Below are 22446 nucleotides of genomic sequence, written 5' to 3' on the forward strand. Positions count from 1 at the left end.
CTCTTGTCTGTCGATTTAAGAATAAAAATTTACACCCTTCACTTAAATATTCCTTCCTGAAAGGCAACATGTTTTGACCATTTCATCTGAAAATTCACAAACATGACACATGCTGAATGTTCTATAACAGCAGCTTTACCATCATAAAGAAACTCCTTGGTTTCAACCATATCTATCCTAGTGAAGTAAAATGTCTGCAAAGGTTCTCAGTCATCCAGGTCATACTTATCCAAGGAAGGTTAAAATCGAGGGCAACTGGACTGCTTTTTGTTTTGTTGTTACCTTTGATAGTGAAGTAAAAGCAGCCACATGTATGAACTCCAACATCTAAACCCAACATTCAGTGGTATATTTGCATAAATTCAAAAGAATCAAGCCAAGCTTCCCGATTTCCCTCTCATTTTTTATTTAAATTCATCAAGTTAATTTATTTCTGCTCCTTCCAATCAGCCAGCAGCTACAGCATGACAGACAATCATATAGCGCCCCCTTATGGCGATTTAAGGGTGTGTAATCCATCCCGACCAGCTGCTGAGGGTGTGTCTGCTCCACCCCATGTGGTCCAGAGGTTGTTTTTTGTGGGGTGAACCAGAACCTGAGCAAAGCAGCGCTTTACTGTTTCAGTCAAAATATCTCAACAAATACATATTTACATTGACAGATGACTTCATATATCCCCCAGAGAGATAAAGCTTGGTGTGTTGAGTTTGTCTACTGTAAAGCCACAAAAAGATCCTGCAGCTTATTCAATGTCACCGATCCACACATGGATTAAGTCCTCAACTCACATCAGTGTGCACATATGATTAGGCCCAAGACCATGACGACAGTAAATGTATCATTACAAATAATCATCACATTTAAATAAAATGAATTGGTCGATGGATTAATTAGTCAGAAAGTAGTGGTTGGACCAGCGTTGCTTTGAGCAAAAAGAGTCAGAAATGCATAGACAGAACAGTGTGAGAAGTAATTTGCGGTGGAAAGTCAGACGCTGTTACATACAGTCTGGTCCATGTCGTCATTTAGGGTTTGTTATGACAGATTAACAGACACTGTATGAGAAAAAAAAGAGGTAAGAGCCCTGGTCTCTCATCCATCATCTACCAAGCTAAAAAGGACTCCTTTATGGTCCAGAGATACACTATGTGGGCTCGTCTTGGCACGTGATACCATCCACAGAGAGCAAGAGAAGAAACATCCCCCCCAGCTTCCTTTTGACTTCATCAGATGGAGGCTGGTGACGGGTGAAGATGTGTTCCCTCCAGGTTTCTCCCTACAGTGGGAATCAAACTGCAGTAACAAGGGCACGACGGGGCTGACAACTATCAGAGCTCATCCTTCTCCATCTGCTGGAACGCCTCCAAGTCTTCCCGCCAATCAGCCAGCAGTTCATCCACTGACTGGCTGCTTGAGTCTGTGTCGCCCTCAGGCTCCTCTCTCCTCTCAGAGTCTCTCTCCTCTTTGGGCTTTGCTGAATCAGACTCTGCCTCTGTAGGACTAGCTTCCTCTTCCGGTGGTCTGACTTCCTCTGCGAGGCTGGCGTCTTCACCTACAGGACTGACTTCCTCCTGTGTTGGAGTCGCCTCATCGGGAGCCAATTCGTCTAGCTCCATCGTGCTCATTTGGGATTGGCCAATAGGTTCAAATGAGGTGGGAGTTGTTGCCTCGGTTAAACAGTCTTCCTCCGCTTCTTGCGCATCCACACCTGAAAAGAAAGCAGGGGCGTGTGACTTAACAGCTTTGTACAAGATGATTTGCAGTGTACGCACACACACACAAAAACCTCTTTTCCTCCTCCTCAGTCGGTAATCTATACAACATGCCTCCTGGTAGCCATTCTCAGTCAAAAATAGACCCATTTTCATCGAGAGGCTGTCAACTATAAGAGCACGATGCTGATGGTGAGTCATGTTTCTCACAGGATAACGCCTTTCTCACATAGCTGCACAACCAAACTAAGAGTCAACTGAGAAAAGAAATCTGGCAAAACTGAAACTGTGAATTTTGCACAGATTTGGTTCATGAAAAAATATATTTGATCTGTTATAGTTTCTAAAAATGTAGCCGCTTCTTTAACTGAAATTGTCAATGTGTTAAGGAACAAATCTGTGCTTTATATTATATAGTCGAGGGAATACATCGAGGGCTGCTGCCAAGGACAACAGGAAGTAACTTTATAATTCAAGTACAGACAGGCAGAGGTTAGCTGGTAATTGCTGTGTCCTGGAGGCTTTGTGGTTACACCGAATAGCCACAAATCAAAGGATTTGTGATCAAGTGTCTGTTTTGGCAAGCGTCTCTGCAGTAGTCTTAGACGCTGAGATCCCTAACAGCTCCTAGTGCGCTGTTATGCGTCTGATCCTGTACCTACAGCCAGGTTACTTATAATAGTCCCTGTTCAGGCTTCCATGCATTAATTATGAAATCTTTTCATTTTATAGCCTGTTTGACGGCAAACACAGCTGAATATACGCAGATAAAATCATGACAACTTGAACAAATACAAAATATGAGTTTATCTTTGTTCCTAGAAAAAATGAAAATACAGAAGTTGGGTCATACACTCGCACACCGTCCAGCCTTGCCATGAGTAATTATTGGTTTGCTCCAGTGCCAAAAAAAGCTATAAAGAGCTGTCATGTACTAAGCTCTGATAGGGAAAATACCAAATGACAATACTGTGACTGCACTAAGCTTTTCTATCACACACAAACAGAAGCCTGTGGTTAGAGGGCAGAGTAAAGGGAACAGGATGGAGAGATGGAAGCATGACTGTAAGGAAGGGAAACAGAGATGAAAGCAAGGGAAGGGATGAAAAGTGTGGCTAACAGACATAAGTAAAATAATACTTACTGTCCTCAATCAGGGCGCCAGGAAGAGGTTTACCTTTGAAAATGGCTGCTGTTCATCCAAAGGGGAGAGGGTTATGAAGAAAGAAGAGAAACCAAAAAAAAGAGGAGAGGAAAGGCACTGTTACAGTCCACCACAGGGAGTAGAGGGATTTGGCAAATGAGGGGAGGGGGGGAGAGAATGAGGATGCAATATTGATAAGGGTGTAAAGCCTCCACCATCCAAAATTATAACCACAGCTGGTGGGTGGGTTTTTAGAATGAGTCACGATCTCTGAGACTTCAAATAATTCCCGAGTCCCTACACCTCATCTTTATTTTATGAAGCTGAGCACATAATGATGCTCGGCTGGTGGAGGGAGATGAATACACCGATGTGATCAATCTCATCAGGAGAGATAAGTGGAACAAAGAGAAGAGTTCTGATAACTACGGAGGCATATGAGGGAGCAAGGTCCCACCTCGGTCTCTGGCTTTGTCGCTCAGCAGCACCTCCACCTCCCTGTACTCCTTCAACGCCTCCAATAGGATGTTGCCCTCCTTGTGGAAGAGGAAGAGGAGAGGTATGGTGATGTCCTCCGTGCTGCGGCCGTCCCCCGCCATCTGAAACAGGGGCGCTGTGTCACTGCTGCTGCCCTCGTTGTCGTCTGGAAGGAGAGGAAGGGAGCAAAAGGGCATAAGTGAGAGTTTGTAGTGTTGAAACAATTAGTTGATTGATCGATTGACAGGAAATTAACTGACAATGACTTTGATAAGAGATTAATCATGGAACTCCTTTAATGAGGTAAAATGTCAATTGCTGGTTCCAGCTTCTCGAATGAAGACTTTTCCTAAAGACTGTTTTTCAAACTAAACAAACAATTAAATGACATTACCTAAGGCTCTGGGAAATTGTGACAGGGGTTTTTCACTAGTTATATATTAGTTAATATTCGGTGGACTATTAATTGAAAAAACTGTCTAGATAAAAGTATGTAATAAACTGTTTATGTACTGTAAAGCAATTTGCAACTGTTGAGAAAGGTCCTACTTGAGTTCTGCTTTATTATTAAGTCATCATCATGTAATGTGCAGGACCCTATTTGACTGTCTGTCTTCAAGTTAATCTATTTATCAAGCCCTAATCTAGTCATTGAGTCTAGTCATCTTCCGTCTTGTGTCATTAGCTGCTTGCACTCACCAACGACTATGCCCCCAATGGCGCCAGCCTTCTGGATGTGTCGGGCCTTCTCCGCAAACATACACTGTCCCCTTTGAAGCAGAGCGATGTGGCCCTGGACATACTCAGCATTGGTGATCTCAGAACAGCCACTGTAGGGTTCAGCCACAGTCACAAAGCCTCGTACCTGCACACAGGTGGAAAGAAACAGGACAGGTGAATTATTGCAAAAAATGAAGGAACCCATTTTAATATTATGGAGTGTACAGCAGTGCGGTCTACGTGCCACGTGTTCACTTCTGGTGCTGAAGCCAAGCACTCATCTTTTCTTCTGTTTGAATTATGAAAATATTCATGGAGAGGAAGCACTCTCTTAAAAATACTGGGGGAAAAGTGAGTGGCTCTCTTAGGAAAAACAAACAGGGGGGCCCATTCAAAACCTGAAGGCTTGGAGGAGCTACAGAACCCACTCACCCCTGTGGAACTTTTGGACAGGTCTGTGCCAAACTGGGCTGGGCCAGCGGTCAGCACAACCCTGCCAAAGAATGGATGCGAGACAATCTGAATGGCTCTGGGAGGCAGCTGCTCTTTCTGCTGCTGGCTGGACAGCTCCATCATCTCCTGCATGAAACGCACGCCGTCCTCTGCTGCTACTGCACTCACCGCCTGGGTGTGGGCGTGCCAGAGTGGGAGAGGAGAGGAAGAAAAGTCAGGATGGAACAGACACGGTGATTTGTAGAGTTGGGAAAAAGAATAGCCTCGGATTGCGCGCTTTATTTGTTTTTCCCTTGTTGCTAAACTGTTTACCTGTGTCGCGTGCTGGACCAGCTGTACCCTGCCATCTTTCAGGTGGATGAGACTGACTCCCATCCTCCTCAGCAGCTCTAGATGTTCAGGGTTGTTTGCCATGAAGTCCTGAGCCCTCAGAGGAGGACGGCCCATGCCAGGCTCCCTGCAAGGAGGGAGAGGAGCAAGAAGTTAAAATCATGGGAGAGATATAGTAGGTAGAGAAAATAGATCCTAAGCACAGATGTATATAACCTGTTAGAACATGTATGTATACATACCGGAAAGCAGCAGGACGGGGGCAGCTCTTGTCCACAGCACTACGGATTGGTTCCCTCAGGTTACGAGGGAAGGCGGGGTCAGGAAACAGGAGGCGAGTGTTAGGGCAGGTCCAGTCAAAGTTGGAGTCATCCAGCTCCTCCTCTGACTGAAGTATCATGAGTGCATTTTAAAGTCTGTTAGGAACTGGAATGTGTAAACTCTTTCATCAGTTACGATTTATGATGGCATCATGCCGATTACCGTTCTGTTTGAGGGGATGGATGAAGAGTGAGGAGCTGTGGACAGGGACAGGGGCAGCAGGTGTGCCTCGGTTGTAAAGACGTAGTCCTCCACGTCAAATGGTAAGTCCTCCGCATCAGCAAACAGCAGGAAGAGGTATTTGAACATCTCAGCGAGGAAGAACGAGTCCATTCTGACAGAAGAGGTGTAAGATATGGGGCACAGGGGCTAATAAACTGGCTACTGGTTTATTTATCACTAAGGTCATTGCAAAGTGACCAACTTATCAGCAGCCAGTATTTGTTCACAATTCTACATACTGTGTATCGAATGGCATATGTTGGACGATATTCAAAAACATACTATGGTACTTTAATGTTTTATAGGCTGTATTATATGTGTATTTGTCCCCTATTGTTTTTAACCCATGTTTCAATTAGCATTGTGAATTCAGTGTTGTTCAATTGGACAATTTCATTCTAAAGACTGTCCATCTATGTAGTTTTGTATCTAATAATCTTTAAATAATATGTAACTTATCCCACCGTTTAACCTTCCCTTCCTTTCACTTGCCATACCATGCTTGACATAACACCATGCTTTGCATACCATCATGTCGTGGTATGTAAATCTGATGGTAAAATATGTACAGTATGTCTGAATGGTTTCTGGTTGCTGTTTAGTCATCTATCATACAACAATTCAAGTACTGAGCCTTTATATTCTCACCTGTCCTCGTGGCTCCCAGTGCGCACGTCCTTCATTGCAGCAAAGCCGCAGGGGACACGAGCAAAGCGGTTGAGGTTGTCCAGGATGGTGCGACCTGCTTCCAGGTAATAAGGGTCTCCTGTGGCCTGGGAGGATGAGAGGACAGTAGTGTGTTCAAAACAGAGGACAGAACGTCGACCATGAAGAAGGCTCCAGTGAAATCCGGTCAGACACAAAGACGGAACTTCCACTCCTAAAATAAATGATATCAGCGCTTTTATCACAGTATGTTCCTTCATACATTTTTACAAGACCGCAGAATGCAAATGTCAGAAACTTAAGCTCAAAGTTAACAACATTTAACAAAAACTGTATATAAACTGTATATATAAAACAGACATTTACCTCAGCACTGTGGCAGTGAAAAGAGAACGCCGGCATTATATCAAGCTTCCATGATAAATTACCTTGTAAAGGAAATAGGTGCTCTCTGCAAACTCAGGCCTCAGGGGATGTTGCGCCCAGTGTACCCTGAAATCAGTAGTGAAGGCCTGAGGACAGAAGGAGAAGGACGAAAGGGTTAGCACACCATCCCAAGCATTGTAATTAGAAGAGCCTTGAAATGCCAGAAGTTAAAAGATGTAGTATGTTGGATACACAGAGAGACAGATTACCTCTGGGAGGAAGTTGTGTTTCTTAGTAACTTGATACAACATCTCATGAGTCTCGATGGCAGGACGGATATCTCCCTTCAACACCTGAAACATGTACAGTATGGACAGTGTGTCAAACGTTACTGTAACGGCACAAGGCAAAAGACAGGACGAGTAAAAAAGCTTCAGTTCACAAGATTTAATTCTGACCTGCAGTCCGGGGAAGAAGGCCAGCAGTGAGTCCATCCAGGTGCGAGCAGGAAGAAGAGGTTTGTGGATATGGACATCCAGCAGCAGTGGAGGCTGGCTAATGTATTTCATTATAGATGCATAGTGCTAAATGGAACATACAAAGTGAAAGGGTTGAGGATGTAATAACAGTTTTACAGTGAAATGAAAAGATGGACAGAAATGTTGAGGCACATGGTGGTGTGTGTTTGGTGATATACACAAATAGACCTATGTGAGAAAAGAGTCTTTATCTGAGTAAATAAAATTTTAAAATTAAGCATTATTTTATGATTAACGTCTGTGCTGAAGAACTAAACATGATATGCAAAAATGTAAAACTATAACACTGCTTTATGTTGGAGATGCCATTGTGATAAAATGCTATTATGAAGACAGAGAGGCATCGAATTACTCTATACAAGTGTGTGTGTCCTCACAATATTGAACCGCTGCAGAAACTGGTCATCTCCCAAGAGGATGTAAGCCTTTAGCAGGTATTCATAGTACGAGTCGATTCCCGCTCCCACTCCACTGTCTGGAGACACACAATCATGCATCACTTTATAAGACAAGAGAAATAAGGTGATAAACAAATGTTCTATTTCTTCCCCATCCATCCACACACCATTCAACCAAATCCTCCCTCATTCCTGTAGAAAGATTTTACCCCTATACTTAATTTCCCCTTCCCATGTCCTTCAATCCTCATAGCTCCCTGTCTGCCACTGCCTCCACCCCCACCTCTCTCATCCCTTCATCCACACATCTTTCACTCCCTCCTCCATCCTGGTCTTCCCTCCCCCCTCTCTTACCCCTACGGACCCACTCTCCAGAGTGGATGTTGATGGTGGTCCCCACCAGATTGCTGTTTCTCTGTCTCTTCTCCCACAGAAAGTCCAGGGCTCTCCGGGCATGGGCCTGTGTGTTTGTGTGTGTGTGTGTGAGAGGAAGGGTGCATTATTGATTAATTAAAAATAAATAAATAAATCAATCTGCAGTAGCTGCCCAATATTGAAAAGATTAGTGATCGACTCTTGATCAGCAGTCTACTGCTGCCAGGAAATGAACCAGTCCCAGGCTCTAATATTGTATAATATCGTAGCACAGAGAAAAATACTGAAGTTTTGCACAAATACTTCAATCTCAAATCTTTCACTATACCACTGCAGCTACAGCGTTTAAATAAATGTTATAAAGATGACTGAATGTAGAATTTATTTATTTTATTTTTTTTTTCCAAGAGGCAAGCTGATTGACAAGCAAATAAAGAGAATATTGGTTTCCCATTCAAAATCTATCTAGCTTATTTTAACCTGACAAATGTACACAGAGCAGCGGATAGTCGCCATGGTAGCGACCTGTCAATCACAAGGTAGTCCCACCCTAAAGCAAACTCTGCTTTCTGGTCTATTTACCCCTACATAGGACCATAATTTACTAAATGAACACCATGTTGTGTTAATATAAACATAAACTCATTATGAAAGTGTTTACTGAAGGAATAATTCAGATGAGAAGTAGGGTCATTTTACCATTATTTCTAATGGAACCAGACTTCTTTTTGCAACCAGCAGACTCGCCCTATGCAGGCCGTTATTGAGAATACAGGTTTAAGTTCCGTCTGCATGGTTTCACTTTCAGACCCAGAGGTTGCCGCTTGATGGAGATTAGACAAATAACATTTGACAACCACTCGTCTTGATTGCCCAACGGTGCGTACCAAGAGCTGCAAAACAACTGCAGGATATTCAGGTACTAATTAATAATAATAATAATAATAACTAATATTCAGGCACGGTGCGATTTTTTGTTGTCGTTTTTTTTAATATTAATGTTTTTGCACTGGCCTGATCGGGCTAGTGAGTTGCTAGTTCAACAGTCCCAATGTTACTTTTTACTAGCCACTAGCCATCATTATTGTCGAGCCCTGCATTTGCTTTAAAAAATAAAAAGGAGGTCCATTAATTATAAATTACAACATATTAACATAGGCATAGGAAGATCTTGTTATCTGATGAACATCTGATACCTCAAACACAGGGTCCCCAGTGAAGCGACTTAAGGCAGCAAACTCCAGGATGATGGTTCCTGCGCACGCAGTACAGGTGTCCGTTTCTGTGCCTGTTCTCGTCTCGGGACCCCTAACACCATGTTTCAAGTTCACCTGTCAAGCAGAACAAAATAAACATTACACAATCTGTTATTAGAGTCACATTTGGTTACCAAGAGATTGTGCATGAAAACTACTCAGACATGAAAATGCATCTGCGTTCAAAAACGGTGACAGCTGTGAGCAAAGCAGTGAAGCAGAAAATGAAAATGTGTAGACATGATCTGAGAGGATGCAAATCTGTCATATTGCAACCCTGGAACTGTGATAAACTGAAATCTTAATTTAGTACATACATCAAATGTAATTAATACAGACATTTACTAATATGGGACTATCAATGACAAGACAAAATATACACTAACTGTAAACTATAGCGCATGGTGGCTTGTTTCTGGTATTAATGGGCTAAATTTTCTGCCTGCGTGCGTTTGACTCACCCTGGGATAAGGCAGGCCACTGCTGGTGTTGAAGGCTGGCAGCAGTCGGAAGCCAAGGTCTTTGGCCATATGCAAGAGCTCATCCTGGTACCACTGCATGTGTTGACCCTCCTCCTTCAGCATCACAGCCATGGAGTGCCCTCCCAACAGACCTCTGCGCGCGCGCACACACACACACACACACACACACACACACACACACACACACACACAGTACAGGAGAATCCAGTGATATCTTAGCACTAAATTCTTTTTGGACAGCTGTTCTGTTTGCTGCCTGTCAGAAAGGGCACTTTAAGTGTAGAATTTGGCTATGTTAACAATTTATTTGTTAACCGTGTTGATAGTCTAGTCCAATCTTACCCAAGGACTCGAATGTTGGTTTCAAAGACCGACACCACAATGTCGTTGTCCAGTCTCACATCTGAAAGCACTCTCCTTACTGCAGCCTCAAACTCCGTTGTCTTGTTCAAAAGCTGGCAATGAGAATTGATACTCGATTATGACAATCTGGCTTAATTACATAGATCAAAAGTAAAAGGATAATCTGTGAACAATTTACCCTATACCATGGTTGGGCAATAAAACAATAATAATAATTATCGCGATATATTATTTATTTATTTTCAATAAATGTTTGATTTAAATCATTTGAATCACATAATTTTTTCAATTATGATTTTGAAAAAGATTTTACTTAATACGTTGAAAAAAATTTTTTTTCATAATTGCTTTGAATGTTCTACTCAGATTTGTGAAGTGATCCACTGTTTGACATCAAGTGTTTGTCATGTGCTGACCATAAAGAATAGTTTAAAACCACAATTAATCATCTGGTTTCTTCAACTTTCATGAAGTAGCTAAAATCAGCCTTTAAACTTGAAAGAAATTATTCGTTATCATGATAATTACCAATATCGAATTAGATGAAATTTTTATTGCGATAAAATTTTTATATAAAAGGGAAAGAAACCTTTTAAAATGATGAAGGCACTTGCAAATGACAAGTTCATTCAAAATGTAAACCATACTTTGGTTTTTCAATTTTTTTTTTACCTATTTACTTGAAATTTCATTAACGCTTATTTTTACCTTTTTACAAAATGAACCAACACAGGGAGGAAGATCTTGGGTAGATAATAAATATGAAACAAAATTTCATACTCCAAACCTCTCTAAACTAAACAGAAAATCGGGTTTGAATTCAAACACTATTACTAAGCTTGTTTACTAAATATTTAGTCAATGCTGGTCAATAGAAGAAACCATAAAGTGCATCTTTGGATGGATGGATAAAACAACACTGAAGGAAATGCTATTGACTCTTTTCTCCCATAATGAACATATTTGCATAAAAGGCTATATAAAAGTATATTTAGCAACATTGACATTTCTTTCTAAATTCTAAGGACTGAGAAAAAATACATTACTCCAATGTCATCACTACCTCCACTGTGTTCTGTCCTATTAATTTAAATGCAGCCTCAAAATAATAACCCAAACAATTTCTGTAAGACAACCAAACATGAAAAATACATAAAAGCAGTACTCACCACCAGAGTATCCAGAGTGTCTATGAGGGTCAGAGAGAACCTATCAGAGAGAGAAAAGCTGTTTACTAGGGATGTTGACTGCTCCTCGCGATAATGTGTGTCAAGAAAATTTAACATATTGATGTTTATTCAGCATGTAAGCACAATCTGCTTCCGTCAAGTACTCTGGTGTGGTTATGTGTGTGGACCCACGTCATCATTTCTCCGTTAATAGGTTAGATCTCAAGGAAAAAAGGTAGTCCGCTACTCACTTTCCCAGAGCGTCGTCTACGTCACCTCGACTGGGTTCAAGCCCACGTACTCTTCCTCTGCATGTCAGTGGCATCAACTCATCTGCTGGGTATGCATGGTCCTGAGAAACAAACACAGGTTAAACAGAAGGCCAGCTCAGTCAGATTAGATCTTAGTTGTCTTAAATTGTACATCAAATTTCATGTTATCCAAAATGAAAGAAGTTGCAAAAAGCGAGTTAGAAGTTATATAAAATGCAACCACCCAAATATATTTAAGTGTAATTATGGTTCCATAATTAACCATTACAGAGAAGCATATAACATCCTATTTTACAACAGATATTCTCTACTCCACATTAGTATGGGCCAGTATGGGCAGGGATACAAAAAGGAAAAGATTGTCCTGGTCACCTAATAAGCTGCTAAATCGTCCTGAATCAAATCCAAATATCAAGGCTGCAGCAAAAAGACAAACTGAAGTCCTATTTCTGTGAAGGAATCCAGTGGAAATACATAACTTACCATATAATTCTGATATGCATGGTCAAACATCTCAACCACTTGGTTCCTTTGGTAAGGGGAAAACACAGACACCAGTCAGCATGCAAGTCAGGGGAGACCATGTTTGTTCCCATATTACGCTCTGAGGGTGCTGTGTTTTTTTCTCAACTCACCTCAACCGGTGCTTCTCCTCCCGTGGCATGGCCTGTCCATGGCTACATAATGCCCCAAGCAGTAATATCAACAGTACAGCTGGCATTGTGGTAACTGGGCGATGTTTCTACAACTACAGTTGGGCTCTCAGATAGTCACTGAGCAAATACCTAGTCATTACCACTGCCCTAACCAAACAGCTCAAACTAACAAAAACACCTACAATTCACTAACCTACACCATCCCATTAATGTTATACCTCTGAGATCATGTTAAAAGCACTTTTTGCTGATGTAACACCTAGGTATCCACGGGTACAGAAAGCGTCATGAAATCATCCTAGTTTGTTGTTCAAGATAAGCCACTTACACTCCATGTGCGTTTCTCAGCAAACACCCAAACTACAGTCAAAAAGATTGTAGGAATGTTTCTATTTCAAGTAACCAGATATATCTGGGTGAAATTGATAGATGTAGTGCGCATTAGTTGTAATACAAAGCAGCTCTGAGCACTTAGAGCAGATCGGTGTACCACACCTGTTTGCTTTTCCAAGATGCTACCCGGATCTATTGTACACAGGTGAGACACGTCAACATGAAACAGACTAACGTTATCTAACACTGCCCTAAACCCCGATAAGTCAAATGACTCCTGCGATCTAAATATGAAAATTACAATAATGTTATGTTCAAGATGTTGTCGATCAAGAAATGTCCAGCCTTTTCATGTATCAAGACACGTTGTCATATTTAAAACTCATTGTAAACAAAAGTAAGCAACGCCGGGTTAACAGTCCTCGTCTCATTTGTGTTTTTATGATTACCACTCCTCAAATCGTTTAACTTTACGTTACTCCACACAATCCACAAACCAGAAGTCAAACCTACACTCCTTGGAAGCTCCCGTTCATACCTGCTCCTATTATCACTCTGGTGTATCGGCTGTAAACCTTTTTTAGATATAAGTTAATTATTTCCTCCTCTTGACAGTTCTCTCTCGTCAGCTAGTAGTCAGACAAGCTGCCCAACACTTGGCAGGGTTTAATTAGCCAGTTAGCCGGCGGTGCTAACTAGCCAAACTGGTGACAACGGGCAGGCCGATAATTACGCTACATGACAAGTCGACTAAAACGGCGTCCATTGTTGAGCAGCGGCCCTGAGCGGGCTATCTTTTCTGTCCTTTGGGTTGTAAAGTAAATAATTTCGCCGTACGCTGTTGTTTCGCCGAGCTAGCCAGCCTTCACAACCGGAAGCCGTTGCGATGTAAACGTCAACAACATCCGCTTCCTGGAATTACTTATAGTTATACCCTGAGTTTTGCTTGTCAGGTAGTGTTTTCTCGCATGCTAACAAACGAATCTCTCTGGCATTTGCAGATGTACGTCTAAACACGGGTCGTAGCTTGCTACAACGCATATATAACCTTAATCTAAGCCTACACAGTTATTTAATGGCTTTAAAAGGTGGAGGCATTGCCTGAAAGTCCAATTTAGGATAACAAAAAACGAAAGCACTTCCTTTCCGATGCGTTATTTTTTTCCACACCCGGTTTCAACAACTCTGCTTCTGATTGGTTAGCACTCGTTGCCTCCGCTATCTTATTTAACTGGGGCGAGTTCAATCGCAAAACGTTTTGCACCGGTTTGCAACGTTTTCTAATTGAACGACATGTTTCCTTGCAACGTTCTGCAACTACATATGTTTTCTCCCGTTTGGTGGCCCTGTCTTAGGTGTTACCCAATCAGCTGCCACAAGCTTGTAAACACAACGGTGTTACAAACAAGGGGGTAAGGCAGAGATCGGACAGTGAAGCCGACCAAAGCCTGCATGGAGGGATCCATGTAGGCTCAAAAATTACGTAAAAACCCTATGACACCCCGTCGCACATGAGAGATGTAACCGTATTGCATAGATTATAAACTCTCAGCAATCTAAAAAAAACTATTCGGCCATCAGTGACGCTGCGTTGGTGTTTCACAGGTAGGTGGGCTGATTAATCAGTGACGATCTTAGTCAGACAAACACACTGAGCCATGAAACTTTTTGTTGGTGCAGCTACCAGAATTGCGGTGTTTCTGCCGTTGTTCTATGTCATTAAAACACGGTTATGCTGCGCGATCATGCGCAGTAGACGCTGGTGCCAACAGGAAGTAGCCCTGTAGTAGTATTTTATTGGTCCAAAACTTGCTTCACTCCTCTCCATTTAAATCAGCGGAGTGGCTTCGTCCAGTAATATACTGTCAAAGACAAGAAAATGCAGTGCGCTTGCATACACAGCAGGGTGTTCAAGCACCACCGTTTCTGTTGTATAAAACGTTTTGCAACGTTTTGTCAGCGCTGAACGTCCCTGCTCAAGGGTAAGGGTGGGGTTAGGTTTAGGGTTAGCCAATCAGAGGCAGAGTAGGGGGCAGTACTTGACACAAAGCTCTGCTCTGATTGGTTCTGACTATTTTCATTCGTGTTGCTGATGTTGCCTTTTGGTGCTGATCTTAAAATCTCGTAAAATTATGTGTCATAGCTTCTGGCGCTTACGTTTGTGAGTACTGCAATAACCAAATATAGGCTAATATTTCATATTAACAATAACTAAGTGTATATTATATTTTTAAACAACTATTAAATAATAAAACAATGATGAAGACATGGTGTGGTGGACTCCCTCTATTCTTAATTTAAATGCAACGCTTTTACTATTAGTAGTAGCTTGTTCGACATAGCATAACATTAATCGAGCATAATATATATGCCCTCGGCAAAAGGCCAATTTCTCCTAATTGGGTATTAGCATGGATGTATTTTACAATCAAGCCTCTAAATAATTTTATTTGAAGTTATTGGAAATACGCATACGTGCTTAAAGGTAAGCTGGATACTTTCTAATTCATCAGTGGAGGAAGACCCACGTTTATTTCCGTGATTTTCATTAATTAACTACATTTCCATTGAAGCTTTGCGGCGTCACATGACACGTATATCAACAAATCCCTGAGTAAGGTCCCAGAAAACTAGTTATAGCCTGATTTGTACAGTCTATGGTTGTCCAGTAACCAACTTCTTCGGTTATTAAATAGCCTAACTTACTGTTACGTTAGATGTCAACAACGCACAGAAGGAAAAGCTCTTACAGGTAGGCTGGAGCTGACTGGATGCATTTAAAAGTTGACGGTATTAATTTCCTCTTCATACGTACATCGCTGTAACCTCAATGTTTGTCTTAATATAATTTAACGTTACATATCACGTGTCATGTAAGTGCCTAATGCAGTATTTCTGTAAGTTTGGCTTTCAATAAGATAGTGTGACGCTAAAAGTTATCACTGGGCTTACAACCTTTTCTTCTTTCTTTTGTACCTGTTACCGTGCTCTTCCTATATTTCCGTTTGTTTCTCTCTTACATGCCTAACATGTCTGTCTGTATGTATGTCAGGTAGTTATGTCAGTCATGGCGCCTGCTGTTGATAAAAAGCTGACAGGACTGGTTGCAGCTACTTTCACTCCATTCACCTTACAGGGGTAAGTAGCGTCTAGAAACGGGTTTCCTTTGTCTGTATTTTTTCCCCAGCATCATGTGTGTGAGTGTGCATGATACGTTCCACTGTAAAACGTTAAAAGTGAGGAATGAGTGTGGGAATTTTGTAGACCTGGAATACTAGGGCCTTTAGCATGTTTGGTATGTCTTTTGCCAAATGTGTAGGCCTATATTTTTTCACATTTTCCCAAAACAGTGAAATCAACCTATCAGAGATTGGACCTTATATTGACTACTTGAAAGAGAAGCAAGGTGTAAATAGCATATTTGGTAAGTTGGTGGATTATCCTTTTAATATTTATTCATTGTCTGTGTTCCCGCCTGAATCAACATTGCTATTGCATGTTTTACCTTTTTGGTTTGTAAAAACAGTTAATGTGTTGCTCCTCTGTTGACACCATTAAAACTCCTGACTGGTGAAGAAGTTGCTGTGAAATGTACTCCGGTAGGGTTGGTGATACACTGGAATACGACACCATAGTCAGGTAGTTGTTTGTATTAGATTACTTTTTTTTTTTTAAATACTCTTACGCTTTCGCAGTTTTTTTTCTTTTTTATTGAAATTGTTTCTACATTAAAAGAAAAGTCTACCTTCAATTCCACCACCTACGATTTTAATAAAATTATATAATTTAAAAAATAGTAATGCACCCTAATGCTAACTCAATGAGATTATTGCCCCATAATCCCAATTAAAGGCCTGACAAACATAGTGAATGCATTACCTTTTTTTGTAACAAAATAAATAATAATAAAAACTAGGCCTGCAACTAAGGATTGCTTTAATTAGCAATTAATCCACTGATTGTTTTCTTAATTATTCTATAAAATGTCCCTTATGCTAGAGCCCAAGGTGACGTCCTCTCATGTCTTGTTTTGTCCAAAAACTTAACAATATTAAGTTTGCCATCATTTATGACAAAGAAAAGCCTGAAAATCTCACATTTGAGCAGCAAATAATACCTAAAATGATTTTCTGTCGATTGATTAATCGAGTGCTTGTTCCAACCCTACTCAAAAGAGACAGCACATACTAAATACTGTCCTAAATATGGTGAATGTAGAGTTTAGTGTGTTGATGCCAAACTCAGTTTAGCTGTTAATGAAAAATATTGCGTCATACTGTACCAGTTTCATATAATTTTTCTGGATAAGGGAAAAACCTTGACACGATATTTACTGTCCTGAATTGTCCTCTAGTTATTGTATTGCTCTTCAGTTAACACAGTTTTATCTGACCTTTCTGGCAAAAGAGGGAATATATTGTTTTGTCTCAAGCTTTGCTTAGTATCAACCTCTTACACACATTAACAACTGTCCTTAGAACAGACGCACAGAAAACTTAGATAAGGTAAAAGTTTTTTTTTTTTCTTTTCTGCATTGATCAAGGCTAGTCAGCGTTTTCTATCCTTCCTGTTTCCTCTAAACCAAATGAATCATTGCAGTTTGTGCTAAACCGCTCCCAGTGTTAACGCTGCATTTCCATTGTTTCCCGAGCTATCTGTGTGACCATGTTTTTATATTCTTTCTCACTCTCATTGTCTGCGTTACCACTCATTACCCATGGACATTGTTTTGTCCTGGCACATAATGTTAGATATAATGTTGGACCCCTCTATGAATGGGCCCCACCAGAGGTTTCTTCAATTTAAAAGAAATAAAAGACTTAAATAAGACTTTAATTGCTTGCAGTGAATGGCACCACCGGAGAGAGCATGTCTCTCAGTGTTGCAGAGAGGAAGATCCTGGCAGAGGAGTGGTGTCAGAAAGCCAAGGGCAAGTAAGTCATCTTGCATTTGTGGTTTGAAGATTTTTCCATATGTTGAGTCAAATTGCAGGAGAGATAATTTCTTTTGTGTGCACATCTCCACAGAATGGATCAGGTGGTTGTGCAAGTCGGCTGCATGAGTCTTAAAGATTCTCAGGAACTGGTGAGCGGGAGTGCTGCCTTTTTATTGTTTTAACGTTTCAACACGTTTGATCACCACTTAAATAAACAAGGTGTTATGTTTCAGGAAATGTTTCACGGTTTTAAATAAGTCTATCCTAAGTTACCTCCAGACTGGTGTGTCTGGAGGTTTGTGTGTTTTCATTTGTTTCTATGGTGGGTGCAATTTCACTCTGCTTGCCTCATCCACTGTGTGTGATTTTCCACATTTTTTAAAAGCTGTCAGCATGGCTTTTCTTTTAGTATTTGCAAGTGGAGACATTAGGAGTGATAGAACTGTCAAGACAACAGAGGACACCAACAGCAGAAAACAACAGAAAACCCAAATATGTTGTGTAGCTCCACTGCATTTTATTCAGAGGATCTGGCACTTGGGTGTCCCGGAAATAGACAATTTGGGGGAATTTGCTATTTTAAGAGCAGTTATGTACCGGAATAGTTACTGTTTCCTGTCAAGAATTAGTCTGGCATGTATCCCCCACCCCTGTATAACATATTTATTAGTGAGCTTTAGAGGTGCTGGGAGGCAGACTGTGTTACCTTTCAAAAGAGCCAGCCTAGCTGTTTCCCCTTGTTTCCAGGTTAGCTAAGCTAACAGACTGCTGGCGGTAGCCTCATATTTAATGGTCACATATGAGAGTGGTATCAATCTTCTCGTGTATTCCTTTAAACCATTCCTTTATTGCCTTTGTTTTTATTGTCTTTCGTCACAATGTTCATCTTCTCTCCAGGCTCGCCATGCAGCACAGATTAGGGCTGATGGGATAGCAGTCATTGCTCCCTCCTTCTTTAAGCCCGACACTGCAGGTACGCAGGGTTCAAAATGTATTTACATGTTTCATTAGTTTAAATAAGAGTTAGGGGCACACTGAAAATGTGTGCCACCTCACATCGGCTTACACATTTCATTCAAATGTCAGTCCTGTTCATGTCAAGCTTAAAACCAAACCAAAATGTTGTATTATTATTGTAATATTACATTATATTTATTTTATTTACATATTGCTGTCATATTACATTTTTCACATTTCTTTCCCTCTCATCCTGCCGCAGATGTGTTGAGGTCGTTCCTTGAGGTAGTGGCTTCAGTTGCCCCAACTCTGCCCTTCTATTACTATCATATTCCAGCTGTCACCGGTGTTAATGGTTAGTGCCACTGATTATTGCATTGCATGCCATTTAGAAATGACAACAATAATCTTTATTTCAGAATCAGAAGTAGTTCAGTGATCCTCGAGGGGAAATTCTTTGTTACAGATACTTGCTTGTACATCAAGGCATAAGAGCTGAGTTTCTGACATTCTGCAGGATGAGTTGAAGAGTTTGATGACCACGGGGAGGAATGACTTCCTGTGGTGCATTTTGGGTGGGATGAGTCCTGCACTGAAAGTACTCCTGTGTTTGAACAGCATGTCATGGAGTGGGTGGGAGACATTGACCAAAATGACATGAAGCTTGGACATCGTCCTCCTCTTTGACACCACCGACAGAGAGTCCAGCTCCACCCCAGAGCACTTTTCAAAATCCATGTTACAAAGTATTTCACAAGGACAGAAAAAGAAAACACACAGTTGTAAAACCATCAGGTTTCAAATGAAAATGGATAAAAACAAGAAAAACTGTTGAAACAGATAGACACCAAGGAATTAAATTACAGTTGAAAAGAAAATAACTCAAGAAATGACTTAAAGGAGTTCATTGACACTGCATCCCTAACCATGGTAACAGCATGTTGAATGTCAGATCATCTTTACTGAAACTGTGTGTGAGATGGCCTTTTTTCTTTTCTTTTCTTCAGTGCTGGCGAGAGATGTGTTGGAAGATATTGAGAAACGTATCCCCTCCTTCAGAGGTGTGAAGTTCTCTGGGAGCGACCTGATGGACTTTGGCCAGTGTGTCAGCTACAGCCAGTCTCACTGGTCAGTCCTCTACGGCATGGACGAGGTCAGCTTTTTCTCCCTCTCAGTCTGTTCAATCTGTTTTCTGATATAGTTGCTTGTATTGTAATAATGATGATGTTTTGTGACCTCAACAATAGAGCCTAAAATAAACTCTTTCATTTTGCTATAGCAACTGCTTGCAGCTCTGGCTATGGGAGCCCATGGGGCAGTTGGCAGGTCAGTGTGTGATCCTGCATATTGTCTTTCTTCATTCATTCTCTCTGCTAAACAGTTATTTACATTTCAGTTATACATTTCTGCCCGCAGCACATATAATTACGTAGCACGTCATGTCAACAAGCTCATTTCAGCATTTGAGAAAGGCGACATTGTCCAAGCCAGGACAATACAGGTACTGTCCATCTCCCCATTTCTAACTTGTCTTTGATATTAATGCATCAATATTGGCTTCTGACATCTTTGTCTAATTTCCATGAGCAGTTCAAGATGCAAGAGCTTCTCGGTTATGCCAAGAAAATTGGTGAGTGACGGCTGCGTCATTATGCTTTTTTACCAGATTATATGTAAGATAAATAAATGCTCTTGTACTATGGCAGTCTTGCTCTGCCTCTGAATCTGCTTTGTTGTTATTGACAGGCTTTGATCTGGGAGTGAACAAGCAGCTGATGATTGAGGTGTCAGGCTTGTGTCTGGGGCCCCCTCGGCTCCCCTTGATGCCGTGTCCTCATGCTCACGCTGTGTCCATCGCACAGAAATATCACAGCATTTTTCCTGAACTGAATTGATATGTTCACACTGGGTTGTTGAATCCTGATTATCCCTCAACAGCCCAACATTTAGTGCTCACCTAATTACAGTTACTAATGCTTCGGACACATGGGGATTATGATGGATCCAGTTCACTGTGTTTATCATTATAGTACTAAACTAGCATTTTTTTAATCAGCCGTTTACACTTTGCCTCAAGCCTTACCCCTAAAAATACATTTCAATATCAAACAAAAGGCTTGCTTTGTATTTAAGTGGCCTGGGACCTACCACTACATTAGAGATTAAAAAGCATAAGTTGTCTTTACTCAATAAACTTGAATATTTTTATGGGCATTTTCAGCTGACATATTGTTCGTGTGTCTGGGGAAATATCTAATATGTTGACAAATATTTTAATCTCAATGTTTATCATTTTATAAAATAAATGTGGGAACGACTAACTTCCATTGCCTAGGGGAATGTGACACTTTAGTTTTTGCTACTTTTAGAGACTGTAACATAACAGCAGTATTATCTTATTATCCTGTTCTGTGGAAGACAGAATAGACAGAATCTCATTTTAGGAACTTGAGCCTTTTAAAGTCACGTAGTATGACATTCATAGACAATTAAAATGATCACAGTGAAAAGCATCATAGCTTCATCACTGTTTTTATGGTTCTGGTTTGTTTGAATGTTTTGCCTTCATCCTTCATCCTGCCATTTTTTTTTCTATCTTGAAAATCACAGTTATGGAAAAACCCAGACCTTAGGCTGACTCTACCAGAGGGAGGACAGCAGGCAGAGGGGGCATCGATAAAAGCGTTTCTTACACTCCAAAAACAATAAACCTTGTTATGAGTTAAAATGCATAAGCTGTTATTAAATGTACACTTTCTGATGGAATTTAAAGGGAAATGTATTATGGAACAAAGAACCCTTGCTTTTTATATCGTAACACAGTCACTGATTTCTTACCAATAAATCTGCTGAGCCAACTGTTGTTGGTTCACGGTGATGTAATTTCTCTTGGATGTTTTGTTCCTGAAGAATTTGGAACTCATGAGGCCAGATTATCTCAAAGACTTGCACAAACATGAAGTGCTCTGTGTGTGTACGTTTGAGTGTATGCATGAGTGTGTCACATGGTGACTAATCAACTGAAAAAGCTGCAATTTTAGCTATTTGTTTTTGTTTTTGCCTGAGGCCACACAGACTACAGTTTGCAATTCTTGTTTTATTATTTGTAGTAGCTGATAATTAAATTGTATATCTGTTGTAGATTTATTTTGTAGGTTACATTTTCTGGTTGCTAAAGAGTTTGCAGATTGCCATCGAATTATAGACAAACATTATCAGTGGATGGATCCACCAACTAGTGAATTCATTTAAACCTGGATTAAATTGTGTGTCTTCTTTTTTTTTAAACTAAATTAAAAGGCCTTTCGATGGTAGATGAGTCCACTTCAAACCTGCATGTCTCTGCTGTTGTTCCAAGCAAACCTCTAATTACGAGGTTTGGTAGCTCAGGTTCCACCAATGTGTTTGCTTTTTCTTTTTTTTATTTATCACTTATTTTTTATTCTGAACATCTTTCAAATCTCCCTTTACAGCATTTAACTCAGTTTAGTGTCAGTATCTTGTACAAGGGATCTCAACATTCACACCTTCTTACACATACAGTAAAATCTACAGGCGAGTATGTCCAGAAATACAAAGACTAGAAAAAATAAAAATAACAACCATGAAGATGGAATGTGCAAACAAAACAAACCAAACAAAAATCAACTTAGGAAAAAAAATAAAAACAAACATGGGTCGTGTACAAGGTCGCCTAGTAGCTCTAACCTGATTCAGTTCTAATGGTCTTCCATCGCTGTCAGCAATGGTGCCCACCTTTCAGTGAAAAGATCCCTCTGTAGCCTCAATGAGTATGTAATTTTTTCCATATTGTAAATACCTCTTAATATTGTTAACCACTCAGCTTGTGTTGGCGACTCCTTTTTAAGCCATTTTATTGTAATTGTTTTCTTTGCAGCGACCAGAAGGATCTGTAATAAAGCAGTTGTTTTAAAATCTTTTTCCAATATGTATCAAATCTGGTTTCTTCCCTAAAATAGCCACCAGGGGGTCTCTACTCAGTTCTACATTCAGTATGTTATTAATGTATGCAAAAATGAACCTCCAAAAGTCATCCAGAATTGGGCATTGCCAAAAAATATGAGAGTGAGTCACCATTGTCTCTCCACACCCCCTCCAACAGTGACTTGAATGCTTTGGGTCCATTTTAGCCATGACTTGTGGTGTTCTGAAGAATCTGTTATTTATTCTCCATTGTCTATGAAGATTCTCAGTCATCCAGGTCATAGTTATCCAACGAAGGTTAAAGTCAAGGGCAACTGGACTTAGTTGAAGATACTGGAAGACGTTTCGTCCCTC

The 22446-nt window shown here is 40.6% G+C and overlaps 2 protein-coding genes across 5 annotated transcripts; one reads left to right on the forward strand and one right to left on the reverse strand.

Annotated features, from left to right (window-relative positions):
• Window positions 1–382: 382 nt before the first annotated feature.
• On the reverse strand, window positions 383–13404 carry edem3 (ER degradation enhancer, mannosidase alpha-like 3). 2 transcript variants are annotated; one of them, XM_046049270.1, is made up of 21 exons: window positions 11901–13404; window positions 11749–11794; window positions 11245–11345; window positions 10994–11033; window positions 9804–9916; window positions 9441–9594; window positions 8920–9054; window positions 7703–7808; window positions 7328–7425; window positions 6870–6995; window positions 6681–6764; window positions 6474–6557; window positions 6028–6152; window positions 5320–5491; window positions 5079–5224; window positions 4819–4963; window positions 4486–4677; window positions 4033–4198; window positions 3314–3499; window positions 2857–2904; window positions 383–1708 (listed from the first exon to the last, which is right to left on the reverse strand). In XM_046049270.1, the coding sequence occupies exons 1-21, from the start codon at window positions 11984–11986 to the stop codon at window positions 1329–1331; spliced, it is 2733 nt and encodes a 910-aa protein (XP_045905226.1). In that variant the 5' UTR covers window positions 11987–13404; the 3' UTR covers window positions 383–1328. The 2 variants fall into 2 exon arrangements, with proteins under 2 accessions (XP_045905226.1, XP_045905227.1); XM_046049271.1 differs by lacking the exon at window positions 2857–2904 and having other exon boundaries at window positions 11901–13402.
• Window positions 13405–14846: 1442 nt separating this feature from the next.
• npl (N-acetylneuraminate pyruvate lyase (dihydrodipicolinate synthase)) lies at window positions 14847–21030 on the forward strand. 3 transcript variants are annotated; one of them, XM_046049876.1, is made up of 12 exons: window positions 14847–15006; window positions 15307–15392; window positions 15605–15678; window positions 17101–17188; window positions 17282–17339; window positions 18088–18163; window positions 18410–18502; window positions 19155–19300; window positions 19427–19473; window positions 19564–19648; window positions 19738–19777; window positions 19894–21030. In XM_046049876.1, the coding sequence occupies exons 2-12, from the start codon at window positions 15313–15315 to the stop codon at window positions 20040–20042; spliced, it is 936 nt and encodes a 311-aa protein (XP_045905832.1). In that variant the 5' UTR covers window positions 14847–15006; window positions 15307–15312; the 3' UTR covers window positions 20043–21030. The 3 variants fall into 3 exon arrangements, with proteins under 3 accessions (XP_045905832.1, XP_045905833.1, XP_045905834.1); XM_046049877.1 differs by lacking the exon at window positions 15605–15678; XM_046049878.1 differs by lacking the exons at window positions 14847–15006; window positions 15307–15392; window positions 15605–15678 and adding an exon at window positions 15762–15893.
• The last annotated feature ends 1416 nt before the right edge of the window (window positions 21031–22446 follow it).

The sequence above is a fragment of the Micropterus dolomieu genome, linkage group LG05 (assembly GCF_021292245.1).
Source record: "Micropterus dolomieu isolate WLL.071019.BEF.003 ecotype Adirondacks linkage group LG05, ASM2129224v1, whole genome shotgun sequence".
NCBI lineage: Eukaryota > Metazoa > Chordata > Actinopteri > Centrarchiformes > Centrarchidae > Micropterus > Micropterus dolomieu.